General features: G+C 40.3%; 7 protein-coding genes across 7 annotated transcripts; 3 read left to right on the top strand and 4 right to left on the bottom strand.

The window, feature by feature from the left end:
• Window positions 1–7119: 7119 nt before the first annotated feature.
• On the top strand, window positions 7120–7776 carry LOC6622297 (uncharacterized). The gene has a single exon (XM_002046918.4). The coding sequence runs from the start codon at window positions 7120–7122 to the stop codon at window positions 7774–7776; it is 657 nt and encodes a 218-aa protein (XP_002046954.1).
• Window positions 7777–9294: 1518 nt separating this feature from the next.
• Window positions 9295–9814, bottom strand: LOC116650527 (uncharacterized). The gene has a single exon (XM_032434419.2). It carries the CDS (start codon window positions 9557–9559, stop codon window positions 9395–9397), a length of 165 nt encoding a protein of 54 aa, XP_032290310.1. The 5' UTR covers window positions 9560–9814; the 3' UTR covers window positions 9295–9394.
• A 139-nt stretch (window positions 9815–9953) lies between these two features.
• UQCR-Q (Ubiquinol-cytochrome c reductase ubiquinone-binding protein) lies at window positions 9954–10763 on the bottom strand. The gene is made up of 3 exons (XM_002046917.4): window positions 10620–10763; window positions 10185–10367; window positions 9954–10125 (listed from the first exon to the last, which is right to left on the bottom strand). The coding sequence occupies exons 2-3, from the start codon at window positions 10357–10359 to the stop codon at window positions 10031–10033; spliced, it is 270 nt and encodes an 89-aa protein (XP_002046953.1). The 5' UTR covers window positions 10360–10367; window positions 10620–10763; the 3' UTR covers window positions 9954–10030.
• A 17-nt stretch (window positions 10764–10780) lies between these two features.
• Pfdn4 (prefoldin subunit 4) lies at window positions 10781–11472 on the top strand. The gene is made up of 2 exons (XM_002046916.4): window positions 10781–10923; window positions 11033–11472. Exons 1-2 carry the CDS (start codon window positions 10879–10881, stop codon window positions 11402–11404), a joined length of 417 nt encoding a protein of 138 aa, XP_002046952.1. The 5' UTR covers window positions 10781–10878; the 3' UTR covers window positions 11405–11472.
• Window positions 11473–11483: 11 nt separating this feature from the next.
• On the bottom strand, window positions 11484–12354 carry Membrin (golgi SNAP receptor complex member 2). The gene is made up of 2 exons (XM_002046915.4): window positions 12070–12354; window positions 11484–12010 (listed from the first exon to the last, which is right to left on the bottom strand). The coding sequence occupies exons 1-2, from the start codon at window positions 12204–12206 to the stop codon at window positions 11497–11499; spliced, it is 651 nt and encodes a 216-aa protein (XP_002046951.1). The 5' UTR covers window positions 12207–12354; the 3' UTR covers window positions 11484–11496.
• A 46-nt stretch (window positions 12355–12400) lies between these two features.
• Window positions 12401–16122, top strand: Uev1A (Ubiquitin-conjugating enzyme variant 1A). Its single transcript, XM_002046914.4, has 4 exons — window positions 12401–12540; window positions 13614–13756; window positions 14624–14749; window positions 14812–16122. The coding sequence occupies exons 1-4, from the start codon at window positions 12513–12515 to the stop codon at window positions 14950–14952; spliced, it is 438 nt and encodes a 145-aa protein (XP_002046950.1). The 5' UTR covers window positions 12401–12512; the 3' UTR covers window positions 14953–16122.
• Window positions 16123–16289: 167 nt separating this feature from the next.
• Window positions 16290–18269, bottom strand: Cyt-c1 (Cytochrome c1). Its single transcript, XM_002046913.4, has 6 exons — window positions 18097–18269; window positions 17767–17814; window positions 17490–17638; window positions 17306–17438; window positions 16951–17244; window positions 16290–16883 (listed from the first exon to the last, which is right to left on the bottom strand). Exons 1-6 carry the CDS (start codon window positions 18166–18168, stop codon window positions 16656–16658), a joined length of 924 nt encoding a protein of 307 aa, XP_002046949.1. The 5' UTR covers window positions 18169–18269; the 3' UTR covers window positions 16290–16655.
• Between the last annotated feature and the right edge of the window lie 254 nt (window positions 18270–18523).

Genomic DNA, 18523 nt, shown 5'->3' with positions numbered 1-18523 from the left:
ATGATGAACCCCATACCGAGTGCAAAACTTGGAATGATGAAGACATGCAACCAAAGTTTCGCATCCATCTAAATTCGCAGTCATTAGTTTAAATTTGACCTAAAGAGAAGACTGGCAACAATACAATAAACAAAGAGAAAGAGAAACAAGATGTTCGGCACGTTTTATGGCTAAATATAGTTCGGAACAGATTATATGGATCTTAAATAAATTCAACATTAAATTTAAATGTTTATAATAAGGAACTAGAAGCAGCTGTGCAAAGATATCGTTTATTATCACTTTTTTGTCAGTGCTTAAAGATATAGAAATTCTTTTTTTGGCTAACTGTAGAACAAATTAAATATAGCTTATAGTTTGTTATAAGCTTTAATAATAAACTATGACATTGTGCACTTCATATGAAGCCTTTAGCTTTAAGAGTAAGAGCTTCTTGAAATAGGAATTTTGTTCTCAGATTACAGAGCTTTCACTTAGATCAAGCATATTCTTAATCTTTTTTTTTTCAGAGCATTAAGTCATCGGAAAAATGTGGCATAAAAAAGTTCATAAATTAATCAAAAATGTTTTTTTCATGATTTGAGCAAAGTTTGTTATGTCTCCACGTATACCATCTATGTATATACATATATGTAGATACTCGTATATCAATTACACATTGGGCGCAAGGCCGACCAGAAGCCAGATAGACAGTTGGATGGATGGATGGACAGACATGCAACTATTTGAATGCACTTAATGAATGATCAAAATAAATTGAATGCAAGGCAAAGGCACAAGACTCCAGTTTGCGTATAGTTAGGAGTAGTTTCTCTCTCTCTCTCTCTATATATATATATATATATATATATATATATGTGTATATATCTATCTATCATTAAGTTATTGGCAGACTAGGCACAGTTAATTACGTGACATGTCAGAGCCGTAAACGAGTTAAACACGCTTCGATCGCCGCATTGCAATTGCAATTGCGTTCACCTCGAAGTGTGCATTGAACTTTTGTAACAATTTATGCGGCATTATTGGAAATAACAAACAAATACATTTGCTGATAGGCGGGCATTTAATGCCATAATTGATGAGCCCCAACTCTATTTAGACGGAGCTTCGATTCAAATAAAAAATAAAACAATAACTTATTGTTGCATGCAAACCGCCCCCGTGCCACAAGCAAATGTATCTGTAAGTTTGTATCTGAGCTGCATGTGTGTGTTGGTATGTGCGTGTGTGTGTGCGTGTGTGTTTGTGTAACTGTTTCAGCTTGTAAACAAACGTCGAGCAAATAATACAAGAAATTCCCCAAAAAAAAAATGTATGTTTGTTGTATTGACAACATCGCTGGGCTTATCTGCAGGCATGCTTGTTTGATGTGTACACGTTAACATTTTTTTGTATATCCGAAAGATACTTTTTTTTTGTCAGAAATTCTCACGTAGAGCGCAACTCTCAACTCTAGAGCCAGAGACGACTTTTAATCAGCACATTGCATATCTGAAACTTTAACAAGCTAGAAAGAGAGAGAGGCTAATATATAGGAAGAGAGAAAGAGAGAGAGAGAGGGAGAGAGAGAGAGATAAGTATAAGAGAGCACTGAAGCTGCATAGTCTTCTTATCTGCTGGCCCACAATGTGTGTCATTTGTGATAAGGCATTTAGAATTGCCTTCTATATAGTTATTAATACGCGTGCTATACATATTCACACATATGTATGTATATATGTACATGCACACAGTATGGGTTCGACTCCTCCTAACTTTCATATCTGAGCGTTGCCATGACTAATTAAGCAAGCAAAACTCAATTTCTCAGCATAAAAACTCGCCGACAACTTTGTAAAAGGATTGCCAAAAAGTTTGTTGCGCATCTCTTGTGTATAAGCTAGAGTATTTAACGAGTCTTTTGCCTTTGCTATGAAGCTTGCAGTACAAAGTTATGAGATACATAAATGCAAATGTAAGTACACGCACATACATACACACATACTTACATACATATATGCATACATGAGTACATTAAAAACAATTAAATTAATGTTTATTAGATGTCAATATCTCATTTTTACATAACGACCATACGCATAACACTCAAAGCAAAGAAAATGTTGAGGGTTCACTTGAATTCATGAGAATCGCAAAGAACGGCAATATAAAAAATATATACCTTTTATTTGAAGCGCTGCAGGATTTGAATAGCACAGGGCAGCATACCAAAACCACTTCATTTTGAAAAATGCCCTTCTATGCGATTCTCATGAATACAAATTTCATCTGCAACCCTAAAAGCTTCCCAACTTTGAACATTTCTCCGAAGGACTTTCATTATTTTTCTGTTATTTTTACTTTCTTAAGTACGATATCAGAAGTATTCGAAAAAATCCATTAATACCAAGTTTTTTTTGCAAGAATATTCATTCGTTCACATGCCTCAGATAAGACTTTGGTTGTGTCTTCTTCTTTGTTTCGGGTTTTTCGATTTTGGTGCTTTTGCGCGTGTGAATCATGAACATTAAGCATAAAACCGACATTTAGCTGATTGATCTTAATAAGAATTCCTGGCCGGGGCTGTGGCTCGCTAACGGATCCGTGCGGCGGGTCAATAACATTTTGCTGCCACCCCTCACGTCCTGCCTGCCCCCTCGCCCCACAGCTGTTGAAGGCGTTACTTGGGCTGCGCCTGCGCAACATAACAAACTCGGTGTTTGTTTTTTTATGCATTTCCTTGTGCAGTTTTAATAACTCGCCTGCCGCCTCCCCCCCCTCCCTTCTTGCAGAGATGAGGTACAGTGGGGATTGGAAAAGGGCCAGGCTTTTGTGCCTGTCGGAAATTGAAGTTTGCATTTTTTGAGTTATGTTTTGCGAGTTTTTGTTTGGTATTTCGCCTTTTTTATAGTGTGTTTGTGTGTGTGTGTGTGTGTGCTCGGGCGTATAAATAAGAAATAATTGGTTTGTTTTTTACATATATTGGAATTTGCAAATGTCGTGAAGCGGAGCGGATGTCTGTTGCCCAATTCTTGATTGAAAAGCGTCGCCAAAAGTGCAAAATTTGCAAAGCTAATATCTCGTAGGGGGGCGTTTACCCCCATTTGAAGAGTCTGGGCCATTCTAAGAACTGTTGCATATTTCATTTACTTTTAAAGTCAATTTCATGTAGATGCTGTCGATTGTTTCGCCTAGTGTTTGCCCAGTGTGCGATTGCGGCACAGTGTGCACATATTTCAAACACCAATTTTTTTTGTTAAACTAATAATTTTTTATCAAAATGTCAACGCATGGCAACAGCAACCTGTTTAATGAAACCCAATCTAAATTGTCTGCCACACAAATTGCAATTTTTTTTCTCCATGCGTACACTGTTCACTAAATTGAAAAGGGTATATGGGTTGAGTGCAAGACGCGGCTGGGAAGGAAGAGTGCGAATTATAAGTATATTCGCCTTAGTTAAAGGGGGGCCCCATCTCACAGTGATGAGATATGCTCAACAAAATCAACTGGAATAGAGATCTTTTTGAGATTGCGGCCCAGACATTCTGAATACCAATATGTCCTCAAATCACAGTTTGAAAGCGACTGACTGTCTTAGAATCACAAATCCAATAAGAAAAGCGAGTGTTTGCGATTTTTTGAATTGAGAAAATATATTATGGCTAAGCCAAGCACTCTAAAAAGAATGGTATATACCCAAGTAATATGAAGCTCCAATACTTACAGCAGACTTTTTGAGAAAAAACAAACGGATTCGGAGTCATCCAATAAACACATAACTCAGTGACATAACTTTATAAACTAAATATCAAATGACTAAACTCTTTATCTTAAGAAGTACTCTAAAAAAATGGTATATATGCAAGTAGTTCCTGTAAAATTGCATCTTATACAAGAAAAGAAGAGCAAGAACAGAGTATCGGGCAGTCATTGTTACCCGACTTTCACGTTTCTGCAAAGTGGTCCAAAATTGGCGACATTTGTTGCGTAATGTCTGGCGTCTAGCAATCGAATTAAATCAAATGCAATCGACAAGCACACGAATTATATATATGTATATATACATATCCTATATATAAATATATGAAGTATATATAAAATGGCAAAAAAAAATAGCCGGGGCAAAGTCTTCGCCTAAGTCTGCAGTTTAAATTAAGCGCAATTAGAGTGAAATTTTTGGGAAAAACAATCTGAAACATTGTGGAGCTGTGGGCGTGGCTACGCCTTTAACTGGCAGCTGCCCGCAACTAAGTAGTGCACTTGATCGGACTCCCCCTGAGCCCCTCTCCGCTTTCCCCTCTACAAGCTGGCAGAGCCTTGGCTCTGCTGGCCCTTATTGTGCTTTTGTTTGTTTTTTTTGTTGTTTTTTTTTTTGTGCAAACAAAAGGCGTCTAGATTACGTCTACGTCGTCGACAGACCCAAAACCCAGACGCAGCCTCAAGTTTGTCAGCTTTCCGCTCTGCCCCGCCGGCCTTCCGGACCCTGGGACCCTTCGTGGTCGAGTCTGTGTCTGTGTCTGGAAATTGGGTTCGCCTTGTCTGCTTATTGTCTGCTGCTGCTGTCCTTATCCATTCCTTTCTTTTCGTAGATGTTAGTCAAGTTTTTGCTTTTATTATTTATTTTTTTGTACGTTTTTTTGTGTTTTTTTTTTTGTTTGGATTTTGCATTTGATATCAGTTTTCGGCACATGGCTCGTCTGCCTTGGCATTTGTCTGGCCGGATTGCGCTCGCAAGAATTCTAGAGTGCGTCAAGTTGTGTCAACTTTAGATATAGCTACAATCGACTTCAAATAAGTTCAAGTTAATGGCTTAGTTTCTTTGAAATATTTTTTAAAACAAAGTTTTTTCAAAAAAAATATTATTTAGAGTGCCTTAATTAATGTGAACCTTATGTGCAGCTCTGACAGACTTAATATAAGTCATTGCAAACTTAAAAATTGGTATGTTTTTTTTAAATATTTCCTAAATTTATATTCCTGGTTTTGCTTTATGCTTTCAGCTTCCTTTCCACACACTTATCTAAATTTCGCATAGTTTGAACTTGCCACACAATCTGGCACAAAAGTTGCCGAAAAAAAATATTCAGACACACACAACACACACACAGATACACACATGCATATCACAAATCATGTCTGGATTTTTATTGTGCGACTGACCTTAAATTTATGCAAATTGCTCAAGTGGGAACAACTTTGTCAAATTGAGAAAACAACAACAGCAAAAAATATCAGAAAAAAACAGATTTAATTTAAAAAGACCTTGACATTGAGCTGCGAAAGGGCTCGGCTGTTATTATAATGTGATATCATCGCTGCTAGAAAGATCATTATCACAGTTCCGAAGCAAATTTGAGGCTTTGTAGGTGATCTAATATAAGAAAACACTTTCATGCTATAGTCGAGCAGTCTACCATAACATATTTGCATCATTATACTGCCGTATGCCTTACACAAAAAACACATGCAATCCGATCTGAAGTGCAATATTTTTCTCTTTGTCTCTGAGGTAAAGGCATGCAAGACACATACCTTAGCCAAATTTATGCTGCCCATACACATGCATATACGCCACATAAAGCACCATACCAAATGAATTACAACTTATATAATTTACAAACAAAATCCAAAATGATCTCTTCAAAAAGGGCTCAACTAAAAGATACTCAGTACCAAGAGTGCCAAAACCATATTAAATACTTGTATGTGGCATCAATCTTATATCTTATATCTTATCAATACTATTAAAAATGAAACGCCTTTCTATGCGATTTTCACAGATACAAGGAGGCCAGATAGAAGGATAGGCAAAAAGAATATGAAGTAAGTTTGTAAAGAAGTTGCAGATAGAGTGATTGAAAAAAAAAGAAAGAAATAAATAAATATATATATATATATATATATATATATATATATATACATATATAAAGAGCTTCAGAATCCAGAATAGGGACATTGAAGCTCTTGGTAATCAAAACAATATCAAAAAATTTGGAGTATAGCTTCAGGCAATGAGAATCACACAGAAGGGCGCACCGCATTTTAAAATGAAACCCCAAAACTTAAGGGCAATTTGTCTCCAAATGTTGTGATTAGCCTACAGATTTAAAGATATACAGATTAGCAGGAAGACGTGATTGCGTTACACAGTATTAGCATACCCTTTTAACCCTTCCACACGAAAAGACGGTATTAAGGCTTCGGGAAAAAACTCATAATAAGCAACTGGGTTCGGTCCCGAGACCGGGTATCGATAACCCTTATCAAATGTGCGGCATCTCGAGGCGAAAAATACAAATTATGCTTACAAACAAAAAAAAAAAAGAAAACCAAACAGCGAAATGCCAAAAGTATACAACACGTATATATATATATATATATAGATGTGTGTATGTGTGTGTGTATTTGCTTTGCCACTGGACCTTGCTTGGTTTGGCAATGGACAAACCGCCCTCTGGGCCACCATCAGAGCTGTGGGCGTGACGCGTTTAAATCCCGTACGCCCCGCACTAAAGGCCCAAACGCGAATTCTGTGATGCAAATTATGCGATATTGAAATACCCCGATCAAATTGCAGTCATTTTCTCTCTGAGCGTTACCCAAAAAGAAAAAATAAAACCAAAATTTTTTGCTCATGAAATTGAGCACTTTATGCGACGAAACAGAAATTAGGTAGCCGTCTACATAAATGGCCAAGAGACTTAATTGACTTACCGAAAAAATTGGGCTAATAACTAACCGGACACGTGCTCTTCGCTGTTAGAGCCGTAGAAAGACATCTATGGATAATCCCTAAAATACATTCAACTGGGCTTCAACACATTTGGAAGTGTTTCAGTGCATGAGTAGAACCAGCTTGCTGGTTTTTGGATCGATTCATGCTTCAGTTCGGATTTCTGCCTTGGCTTAGGGTTCGACCCATGATAATAGAAATAGTATGGAAAAGCCTTGCCTTGCTTTGGACGTCAAATATTCAGGTATTCCAACGTCTAAGCAATAAATTCCTTTAGTCTTAATGTTCTTATGTTTTACATAGCCAAATTCACAAGAAGTGTAAGCAAAATTTTCTTTAAGAAAAAGGCAAACAACAGTTTTGATTTTTATACGTAATTGCAAAAAAAGCGAGCTGTGACAATGTCGAAGGCCGCACGCATGGAGCAGGAGATACAGCTACTGCGCCAGGAGCTGGCCCTGATGCGCTCGGATCGCGATGAGCTCTACCAGAAGCATGCCAAACATTTCCAGCTGTGCGACGGCGGCGGGGAATGCGGCGAAGAAACTAAGATTGATATTAAAAAGCTTGACAAAAAGGGTCAAACAAATCAGGAATTGTACATTGCCTATCTGGAGGAGCAGATACAGAGAACGCGCTTAAAGTACAAAAAGCAAATGGGCGAGGTCAAGTCGAGCGCCACCCAGTTGGAAACGCAGCTGCAGAGTGTGCGCCAGGACATGAACTGCATCAGCGCCAAGGCTCAGCTGGTGGACAGGCTGCAGAAAAATATAAAGGAACTCAAGTCCAGGCTGAAGCGCCGGGACATGATCATAGCACGCTATAATGAGCAACACGCAGAGTTCTTGGGACTAATTGAAAATTTAGACCAGAAATCAACACCAGAACAGAAGGTCCCAAAACCGTTCATAAATATTCAAAAATCGGATGCTTTTGAGGACGTTGGCTGTGACGGGGAGGAAGAGCATTCGGATATTCGCTCCAGGTGCAAACCTGGAAAGAACCCAAACTTTTCCTGTCTAGGCACAGCACTCAGAAAGAAACTAAACCGCAATTAATCATGCACCAAGCCGATCAACAAGTTGTAACAAGATTTGTCTATTCGTATTTTTTGTTTTTAATTAAATTTTTGTATTGTTTCAACGTATTAAAAGTGTATGCATAGCGAAATGACGTCCCATAATTGTTAGTTAACAAAAACTGTCGGCTCATTCATTAAAACTTCGCCTTGGCGGAACTTCGGTCAGCAATTCGTTTCTGGTTTCTTAGAATTTCTTTGCCTCCAAGTTCATTGACAATGTTTAACAAAGAAAATGCGTTCAATTATTGCGCGGCATTTCAAGAAAATATATATATTTAAATATTTACTCCAAACCAACTAATAACAGCCCTGTCTTTGGTTCGGTTCATGAACCTGATTTTCAACATGAACCTAGTTTTTTTTTTCGAACAGCAGACTTGTTCGCCATTTAAATTACATTTAATTAATTAGCGCTGTCTCTAAGGTCAATGTTTTAATGACTTTGTCACGCAGAATTAAAAATAAATATTTTTTAAAAATTCCCGTTTTTTTTTTTTAACTAAACTGGATTTTCTATTATCTATGGCTTACTGCGGCTCACCTGTTTAAAGAACAGTTGATGGTTCGTGTCTCGATTCGGCTCGTAAGGAAAAATTTGAAGTTCCATTGTGAACTGTCTGGGATTTTTCGTCCAGATTTGATGCATGTTGTTCATAATGAAGAATCCCATGGGTTCATACAAACATTTTATAATTTTGATTGAATTGACAGCTATTTCATCTTATTTGCAGTCCAACAAGTGGTAAAACTGTCACGTTTCGGTCTCTCGATTGGACTCTGACAGCGATTGCAAGCGTTGCGTTTGCTTTGTTCGGTGCATTCGTATCCTAATGCAAAATTTGTGCAAAAGAGCACGTAGCATATTTCCCATAAATACTCCAGCGCCTAGTCCAAAAATGGCGTAGGTCACGCCTCGAAACGTCTATTGAATTCTAATAGGCGACGCGATTGCGACTGCACCAGGAAGTGCGTGCAACAAACGATCGTTGGTCAATTGAAGTTATTTGTGGCAAACTTAAACGAAATGCCAATTGAAAATGATTGGGCGTACTTGCAACTTATGGGAACGTTATAAAAAGGAATAGAAAAAAGAACTAGGCCAAAAGTTCAAAGAGGAACTCAATAGAACTAATAACAGGAAAGTAACTGCAATACTGCATCACAAATGCCACTTGTAGACAATCTTATCTTTGAATATACCATGATTCACAATCTTCTGATGAAATAGACGTTATACAAATATTTATATTTTTGGCAGCCTGATGGACAACCCCTTAGGTACTAAAGCTGTTCAATTGACCTTCGCTTGCAATTAGTATGCATTATGTTTGCTTTATAATTGACATTTGTGTTATTTCATGCCTCGCTCAGGTGCTCAGCCAATGACGGCGATGACCCTGAACCGTTTCTGTAACATGAATACTGCGAAACTGGCCCACAAACGTGACGTCACTGCCAAGGTGCTCCGCTCTAAGAATAAGAACAATGAATAAAATTACATTTTGCTTTGAATGGTTATTATTATTGCTTAGCTAAATTGTGTACATTACATTATTACATTAATTAACCACTAAATTCGCCAGGTTCAGCTTGTTTTATGTGCCCGAAAAGCTACGAAAATTATTTTTCAACAGCAGCACCACAAAGAAAATGCCCACAGCGATGGTAAACAACTGGACGTTGATTACTTTCGAGTCGACTAAGGCTTGCAGCATGTTGTAAATGCTTTCGCTGCGCACTTCACTACCACAGCAGTCCATATATGTGACATATATTAAGTACGATGGTTTTTAAGTAAAAAAAACTACAGCTATCGTCGCGTTAGATGTATATAAAATTTAAGTCTCTTGTTTTTGGCGACGAACAGCTGGTGCGAGCGAGTGTGTTGGCAAGGGCATAAAAACTGCAGTGTTGAAAAACGTATGAAAAAGTGTCTAGCATTTGGCAACGCTACCAACAGCTGTTACCTTCAATAATGATATTAAATATTTGCAATTTAATCATTTTAGCTGCTCACTAACTCAAATATCACTATTTGCAACGTTAGCAATTCACATTCTATGATTTTTCCTAGAAACCTTCGGTTTTTCTTACATTTTACCCAAACACATTATCGAAGTCTCAAGCAAACCATAATACAGAATGTGCACACGATTGAACTGCGGGTTTTGTTTTATTATTTAGCTTAACATCACTATTTGCTAATGTGTGCCGACTAGGAGACAGTTCGTTTATTCGTCATTCTCAAAATCAGCAGGATTTTTGCGTAGCAAAGCTGTATGCTTGCGTTCGGTCAAATCGTAGATCAGATAACCCAGGATGAAGGCTGCAAAATAGTAACAATGATTAGATCATGTAAGAATAATATACACTGCACAAACGTACGTGGTGTCACACGGAAGATGTTGGAGCGGATGCGGCGCACAATGTTTGGCAGACCGTGGCTGATCGCGCCGGCGAATGCGCGCTGCTCGAAGGGCGATAGCTTGTAGACGACAATGCCGTGCACCTTGGCGAGGTTGCCGAAGTGGGCGCCGTTGAGGATCGAGGTTAGACGCATGTTTTAAGCTGTGGGCGTGTCAATAGAGATTAATGGAGTGGGGATTACAAGCCACATATGAAGCCAACAAGTATTTGGATAAAGACACAAATAGTTATTATAAACATTCTGCACTTAGCCTCAAAGAGGTTATGTAATTTTAGCACTGGGAACGTCTGCAACTGTGGCTAGTTGCTGCACCTTTGCCAAGCAATAATTGGGCATATTTATAGTGCCCAGCACTTGGCAAATTTTTGGCATTTATTACGTTTAATAATTACCTTGACAAATCAGAATTCGTGCCTTAAAATAGGAAAAAAAACTGCGAATGACGTCCGTCTGCCTCAGCTGCTGTTTCTGACAGTGCTATTTAACATCTGTTAACTTGGCATACCTCTGTTACCTTTCGATAACGGAAAATATAAAATATCGGCCGGCCTCCACAGCATACTTTTCAGCCAGAATAACAAAAAAGTTGCAAACGCCAACTGTTTAAAAAACCATTAATTTATAAAAAGAAACTCATCAAATTCAACAGAAATGGCCGCCAAAGTAGCTAGCAGTACAAGCAAAGTGTTCCAGAATGTAAGTTCATGTGCCGGAACTCGCGGCACGCCAGAGTAACCTCACTGTTCCCTTCTACTGCGTGGGATGCGAGGGGCGTTGACTAATCCCATTCGGTTTCCATTTGCAGCATGACGATGTGCACATTTCTTTCGAGGATCAACAGCGTATCAACCGCTTTGCCAAGCACAATGTCCGCATGGATGACTTGAAAATGGAGCTGGAGATGAAAAAGAATGATCTCAAATGCGTTGAGGAGGCATTGGAAGAAATCGAACTGTTCGACGAGGAGGAAGATATTCCCTTCTTAATTGGCGAAGTATTTCTCTCACACAAGCTGGGCAAAACGCAGGAACTGCTCGCGGAGACGAAGGACGCCGTTATTAAGGAAATTGCTAGCATTGAAGCCAAGACAAAGATCATTAAGGCCGAGATGGACGAGCTGAAAGCACATCTGTACCAGCGTTTCGGCAGCAACATCTCCCTGGAAAACGACGACTAAGTCGACGGCTTGTTCAGAACAAAGGAAGTGAATGGTTTTCACCTAAATAGAGTACATTTAATTTAAAACTCGTGCAAGATATAAGCGTTTTACTACAGCACTAAAAAATATATTATCAGACCAATTATTAGCATTGTGACCACCATGCCGCCCAAAAAGATGCGCCGATCCTCAACCAACCTTCTTTCTATCAACTTCATTGTGTGATTGGACAACCCGAGTGTGCTGCCAATGGCCTGTATACGCTTGTGGGCACCACCCAGTGTCATGCGCTGTGATATGAGACTTTCCAGTATGCCGCTGCCAGAGGCAATCATGTCGTCCACACCCCGATGGGCATTGCCCATCTGTGTGTGATGTTGCAGCTCATAGTCCAGTTGCAGGCACGTCTCCGACGGCGAGGTGCTATTTGCCGCAAAACGATGGTTTAGCAGCTGCTCCCGCTCGCTGATCTCCTGCTGACGACGCTGGCGACGATCACGCGCGTGCTGCAGCGATGTTTGCAAATGCCTCAAGTCGTACTTCAGCTGATCTATGCGCAGCTTGGAGCTCTGCCGTTGCGATGGTGGCACCTTGAATAGCAGCACATCGAGTCTATCGCAGTTGCTGTGAAAGTTGTGAAATTTAACCAGCTGTTGGAAAGCGGGTGGGTCGGGCTGACTCACGAATTGGCCTGGGTGATTTTCACTTGTATCGTGTTCTCCACGTCAAGCGCTTCCTGCGGTGCAACCTGGCCTAATCGCTGAAAACATTGCTCGATTTCCTTGACAGTGCTGTTGGTTTGATGGTACAGTGTTTCCATTGTCGGTGATCTTCAGTGCACGCGCAGTGCAAGCAGCATGCGATGAAAGCGTTTATCAGTAAGGTAAATTAACACGTAAAATTAATTCGTTTCAAATAGCTGACGCGTTGCAAATTAGTCCAATTGCCTAGGTGTGTTGTTATCGTATCGGCTTATCGGTAATCGACTATTCGTGTCACCTGCCTAACTTTATGGTCTGGCAACGCTGTCAAAACAAAATGTCCTAATTAACACCATACTTAAGTGTGCTCGCAAAGAATGCGCTAAAATAAGCCAAAACACACACACACTCTAGGATAAACCACAATGGCGCATACATCTAGTACCGGCGTTGGTAAGAATTTAATTTGTAAAATTAACAATTTGGCAAGGAATTTGATTGAAAAGCACGTGCCCGCGAGCACTGCCAATGTGTGGGCCATATTTGGCCAGCGAAATGTGCGAAAGTGTAGCATAAAACGTATGCGCAAAACGATTTTTTATTGAACGATGACGGCCCGCTGCCGCAGCGCTGCCACTGCCCCGCTGCTCTCTGTGAAAATGGAAAAGAAAGCAAATGGCAAAAATACAAAAAAAAAATAAAAACTACCAATAAAACGCGAGAATATTAAATCATATTGAAAAACAAGTAGCCAGCCACGGCGTTGTGTCTGTCTGTTGCAGCTGAAAGTCGCTATGCAGCAATTTTTCTTCGTGACTTGACAATTTCGGTGGGGCCTGCACCCCACACACACACAAACACACACACCTCCTCCCCCCCTTGGCCGTTGAATGTGTCCCTTTCAATTGTGTGTGTGTGTTTTTTGCTCGTTTGCTCAGCCACTTGGTTTTATGCTCTTTGCCTTTGCTGCTAGCCAAAGTGCTTCTTTAATTTCTAATTAAATTAGTTGGCCGCTTCTGCTGCAAATTCACTTTGCGCATATATCTTCAGCGCTTGCATAAAAATTATGCCTGGTGTGTGCGTGTTGGGGGAGGGGCTGGTGGCGGGGCCAACGACAACTAGAGCTAACCAGGCAACCAACTAAACTAACCAAACTCTAACTGATACCACACCCTTCGTCCGGTATCCGTATTAATTTTTTTTTTTCCACTTGGAGCATACGAAAATGCGTGCAAAGCAGCCGCACGAGCGAAGGAAAAACAACGCAAGACACACGGCCAATAACAATAACAACAACAACAATGGCAATATGAGGTGGAAGAAGAGTGCGAAGAGAACGTCTAACAACAACCACATGACCCCGCGCCAAACACGCTTTATGTCTTAATTACAGCCTTCGGCCAGTGTATTAGCCGCCCCCCGTGCCCCCCTCCCACTTCTCCCTTCCCCCTCCTCCAAACAAAGTGTTTAAAACCCTCGACACGAGTTAAATGGAAATTTATAGTTGCCTAATTTTCTCGTTTCAGTGGTGCCACGAAATTTTCGCCTTCTGGAGGAGCTGGATCAGGGCCAGAAAGGCGTGGGCGATGGCACCATTTCGTGGGGTCTAGAGAACGACGATGATATGACACTCACCTATTGGATTGGCATGATCATTGGCCCCCCTAGAGTAAGTTGACCTCACCACTCCGCGTCATACCATCCATCTAGTACGTCATTTAAATGAGCCGCAAACCTTATCAATGCTGGGATCATAGATATTGTATCTAATCGATTGCGTAAACCCAAAATTCAGCACAGACAAACGGGTGTGAATTATACAGAATTGGAATTGGATTTATGGACAGACAAACAGACAAACATGTTTATTTAGGCAGTAAACAAATGAAATAGTTGAAAGAAATGCTGAAGTCAAAAGGGAACTTTTTCCAGCCTTATCAACGATATTGTGCTCCAGAGTTGGAATACTTGTTCCATTCTAATTAGAACCTAACAGAAAGATCAAGCAAATGATAGGAACGAGTGAAATTGGGCCATATATTATGGTACGAAATGGGAAATGAAACAGTTGGCATAGAACGATATTAACTAGATTTGTTGCCGCGTTCCAATTTTGTTATATAAATTAGATTAACAGCACATACATTTTGAAATGTTGATAACAATTTAAGAGATAAGCCTGTACGGCAAATAATCTTTTAAATGGCAGCGCAGAACTTTAAATTATACAAAACTCGAGTTGAAATTGATGGATTTAGTTATATGAATAAGCAATAATAAAGCATTGCAGTGTGGCGGAATGTTGTGCACGCCACATGAATCATGTATATTCACCATGGTTAGCTGCACCGGCAGCGCCCGCTGAGTCATCATCGAGTGTGTGTGAGAGCCTGTCCGGGCAATTGTTGTTAGTGCCGTCTGAGAGGGGCAAGGTGGCAATAGAGAAGAGATAGAGAAGTGCATGTTTGTATAATCGACAGCCCATTAAATGCACACTTCTAATTCACTTATTCATATGACTCGTTCTTTTTTCCAGACACCATTCGAGAATCGAATGTATTCTCTAAAGATTGAGTGCGGCGAACGCTATCCGGATGAGCCACCAACGCTCAGATTTTTAACAAAAGTTAATATTAATTGCATTAATCAGAATAATGGCGTGGTGAGTATAACAATCATATCGAAATTTCATAAATGATTCAAAATGCTAATTGTTCGATATAGGTTGATCATAGATCAGTGCCCATGTTGTCCAGATGGAGTCGCGAGTACACCATTAAAACGATGCTTCAGGAAATACGTAGAATTATGACCATGAAAGAGAACTTGAAATTGGCACAACCGCCAGAAGGTAGCTGTTTTTAGTCGGCAACAACAACAGCAACAACAACCTACAACCACAACAGCAACAACAACAGCAGCAGCAGCAACACAACTATATCACACACAACTGCAACAGCAACAACAACAACCACACAACCGACATCCAACTGAATGTGGGAGCGTGTGGTAGAGATAGAGCGCGTGCCCGCCATGGTAAGACGCCTCAATCCTCGAGAGTTGTGTGTGGTAATGTCAGAGCGAATGGAGAGGTTTACAGAAGAAGCAGTTGGAGGAGTCAAGGAGCTGCATTGTTGTTGTTGTTGTTGTACTTCTTGAATGTGTGTGTGTGTGCTCAGCAGCAACAAGAACTAAAGCAAAATATACTATAAGTGTAAACAACAACAGCAACAACAACAACAGCAACAAGAAGAAGAAGAGGAACAAGAAGCAGAAGCAGAAGAACAGCCACAGCAAACGTCACTAATATAAATGGTCGTCGTCCCTTCCGTCATCGAGCGTCGTACGAATGTCATCACGTTTGGTTACCCACATTCTTAGCTAAGAAATAAAACAAATAAAAACTCAAGTAAAGAATGATTAAGTAAAAAACAAAATACACACACACATACGCTACACCATGCAAAAAGATACATTTATAATTTTACTCACGCAATTTACAAAACAAACAACAAGAACAACAACAAAAGAAACGCAAATTCGTAAACTTAAAACCACATTATAAGATAAAAAATGAAGCGAGTTCTGTTTTCGTTGCAGCGAAGAAGTTGAATCGTAATTATTGTTTTGCATAACTAAAAAATTTATTAATTATATATATATATATACAAATTTAAGCGAATTTTTTGTAGTAAAAACAAAAAAAAAAACGAGAAAAAAAGAAAACTAAAACATGAACCGAACCGAGGCAATTGTAACAATTAAATTAGTTTTCCTTCTTCTACATGGGATGTGAGACACGATTTATAATCCTTGAAAATTGCGGTAAATATATAAACAATTATACACACACATACACACACACACACACACACACTAAACTGATGCAGTAGTCGAACGGGCAGAACGATGAAAAAAAAATGATTAAAATAATATTTTAATTTAAGCTTCTAAATAAAACAATTAATAATCCAATAAAAAGAAAAGCCAAAATGCGTTTTGAGTGCGCATCAGTCGTAATAGGTTTAAATAGAATTTGGAACAATTTTTATAGAACCCGAAATCTTATAGCGAACTTTGAACCAATGTCGACTGATCCACCAGAGAATTATTAATGATTTTTGTTTGTTTTTCGTTCTTTTATATCTCTTCTCAATCAAGTCCAAGAGTCACGAATCTTAATGGAAAATGTAACGAATCGCTTTCGGGTTTTTCTTTTCAATTGTTTATTTAAATACATAATTTGAATTTAAGATTTATACACAATACATGTAATAGTATCCATGATTCATTTTGTCTAGGCTCTTTGCTTTAGTTGAACTCCCCGTTTTCCTGATGTTATTCTTGGCCATTGATCTTCGTGCATCCTCGTTTATACTAGGCATTTTGGTTTTTCCTGTTCTGGCATGTTATTTGTTATTAGCTGTTATTTCTATTAATTGAATTTTGTGTGTGTGTGTGAACGAACATTTCCTGGGTTTTATGCTTAAAATTGATTTATTTTCATTAGTCGGTAAAGCCGCGTTAACACTGCAATTCTTCACGCCAAATCAAATTTAAACACATGTCTACTTCTCCTTGGGCACAAAGACGATCTTTCGGGACTTGAGCGAGGACCACTTGTGCCGTTTAATATAATACGAGATGGCAGTCAGGAAGCCGAGAATGGCAATCACTTTGATCAGCAGCTGTTTGCGATCGTCGTGCTCCGGCTCCGATGTCCACTTGAGGAACGTGGCCACATCCTTGGCCAATTGGCTCTGCGTTGGCGGTGTGCCATCCTCATACTCAATCACCTAGTCGGTAAATAAGCGAAAATGTCAAGGAATTTAACTGACTTTAATTGTCTGCATGTTTGCCCACCTCGTTGTACAAGACCTGGGCCATGGATATGGCACCGCCCGGGAAGTACGGATTAAAGTACTGACCCTCGCGCAGCACTACGCCAGCTGGCGGATCATGATAGCCGGTCAACAGCGAAAAGATGTAATCCTCGCCGCCCTTGCGCGCCGACACGATGTAGCTCAAATCCGGTGGATAGGCACCATTGTTAGCAGCACGCGCCGCCTCCTCATTGGGATACGGCGATGGGAAGTAGTCCGACAGCTTGCCGGGACGATCGAAGTAATTGCCAGTATCATCGGGACCGTCTCTCACCTAGTTGCAATCAATCACAGGTCAAAAGACAAATTCAAATGTGGCAACAAATTGGGCTCACCGTGATCTGCTCGGCCTCGGCCTTGGCCTCAGCTTCGGTATGGCTGACGCCAACCAGATTGCGGTAGGCAATGTATTGCATCGAGTGGCAGGCGGAGCACACCTGCTTGTACACCTCGTAGCCGCGACGCACGCTGCGGAATGGAATATATAACAATGGAATGCTTGGGCAGCTATCACCTCACCTCTGATGATCCAGCGAGGAGAAGAGACCCTTGTGGTTCCAGGGCTGGGCGGGCGAATGCACCTCACCGCTGTTAGCATCCACGGATTGCTCCAGGGCAAACAGTAGAGCACCAACGCCGCCGGTAACAGCACCGATGGCACTGATCAGCTGTTCGCGACACGCACACAACAACAAGCGTCGAGCGTTGGGCGAAAGAAAAGTAAACGCGTTTTGAGGTTAGGTCCGCTCGGCTATTATGAAATGCTCGGTGTCCAATTTGGTGACTTGGTACTTACCTTTTTGTTGCTGTTTGCCCAGCTCGAAGCCGTGGACAGGTTCTTGGCCTGCAAGCAAACGGTAATTGATTAGGTTTTCTAGCCCAGCAAAAAACTGCACGTATGATTTTTGCACGGAGTTACATAATTGTGGGTCGGGTGTAATCTACAGCTGCACTTGGGCTAATACCAGTTAAATCATCACAGATGATGCACAGTTTTTGGGGCATTTAACGTATATTCACTTAAACATGATCATTATGGGCAAAATTAATGTTGTAATGATTGGAAACGCTGGGAGTTGTTGGGGAAAATTTTCGCGTATGATGATTGAGGGCGGCGGGGATTTACCTGTTGCAGATTCAGTGCTGGCGTAGATTTTAGCAATCTGAAGCCATTGAATCTTCGCAATGTCGCTGCCATGCTGGCCGGAGTTAAATTTTCTGCGTCTGGTCGTGTAAGGAAACTTAAAGGGCAGCGCGAATCTATCTATTCCACTGCTAGTGGGTCGCTCGCTTCTCGCTGGCAGATGTTTACTCGCTGTTTTTCAGTCGTCGCACTTAACAAACGTTACTCCTCAGGTAAACAGAATTTGCTCCACCGAGTGCACACCCACGCACTTAACAGTGCTTGCTCCTCACATAACAGCGTCCGCTCCACACTTAACATAGCGAATAGTTGGTCTTACGCACATTTTGTGACTCAGTTCAGTCACCTCAATTTGCTTATATTTAACAGAGGCGACTCCACATTTAACATTATGTACACCAAACAACAG

This window comes from Drosophila virilis, chromosome 3 (genome assembly GCF_030788295.1).
Source record: "Drosophila virilis strain 15010-1051.87 chromosome 3, Dvir_AGI_RSII-ME, whole genome shotgun sequence".
NCBI classification, from domain to species: Eukaryota; Metazoa; Arthropoda; class Insecta; order Diptera; family Drosophilidae; genus Drosophila; species Drosophila virilis.
Note: the sequence above shows the minus strand (reverse complement) of the source record. Positions and strands in the feature narration are given on the sequence as shown.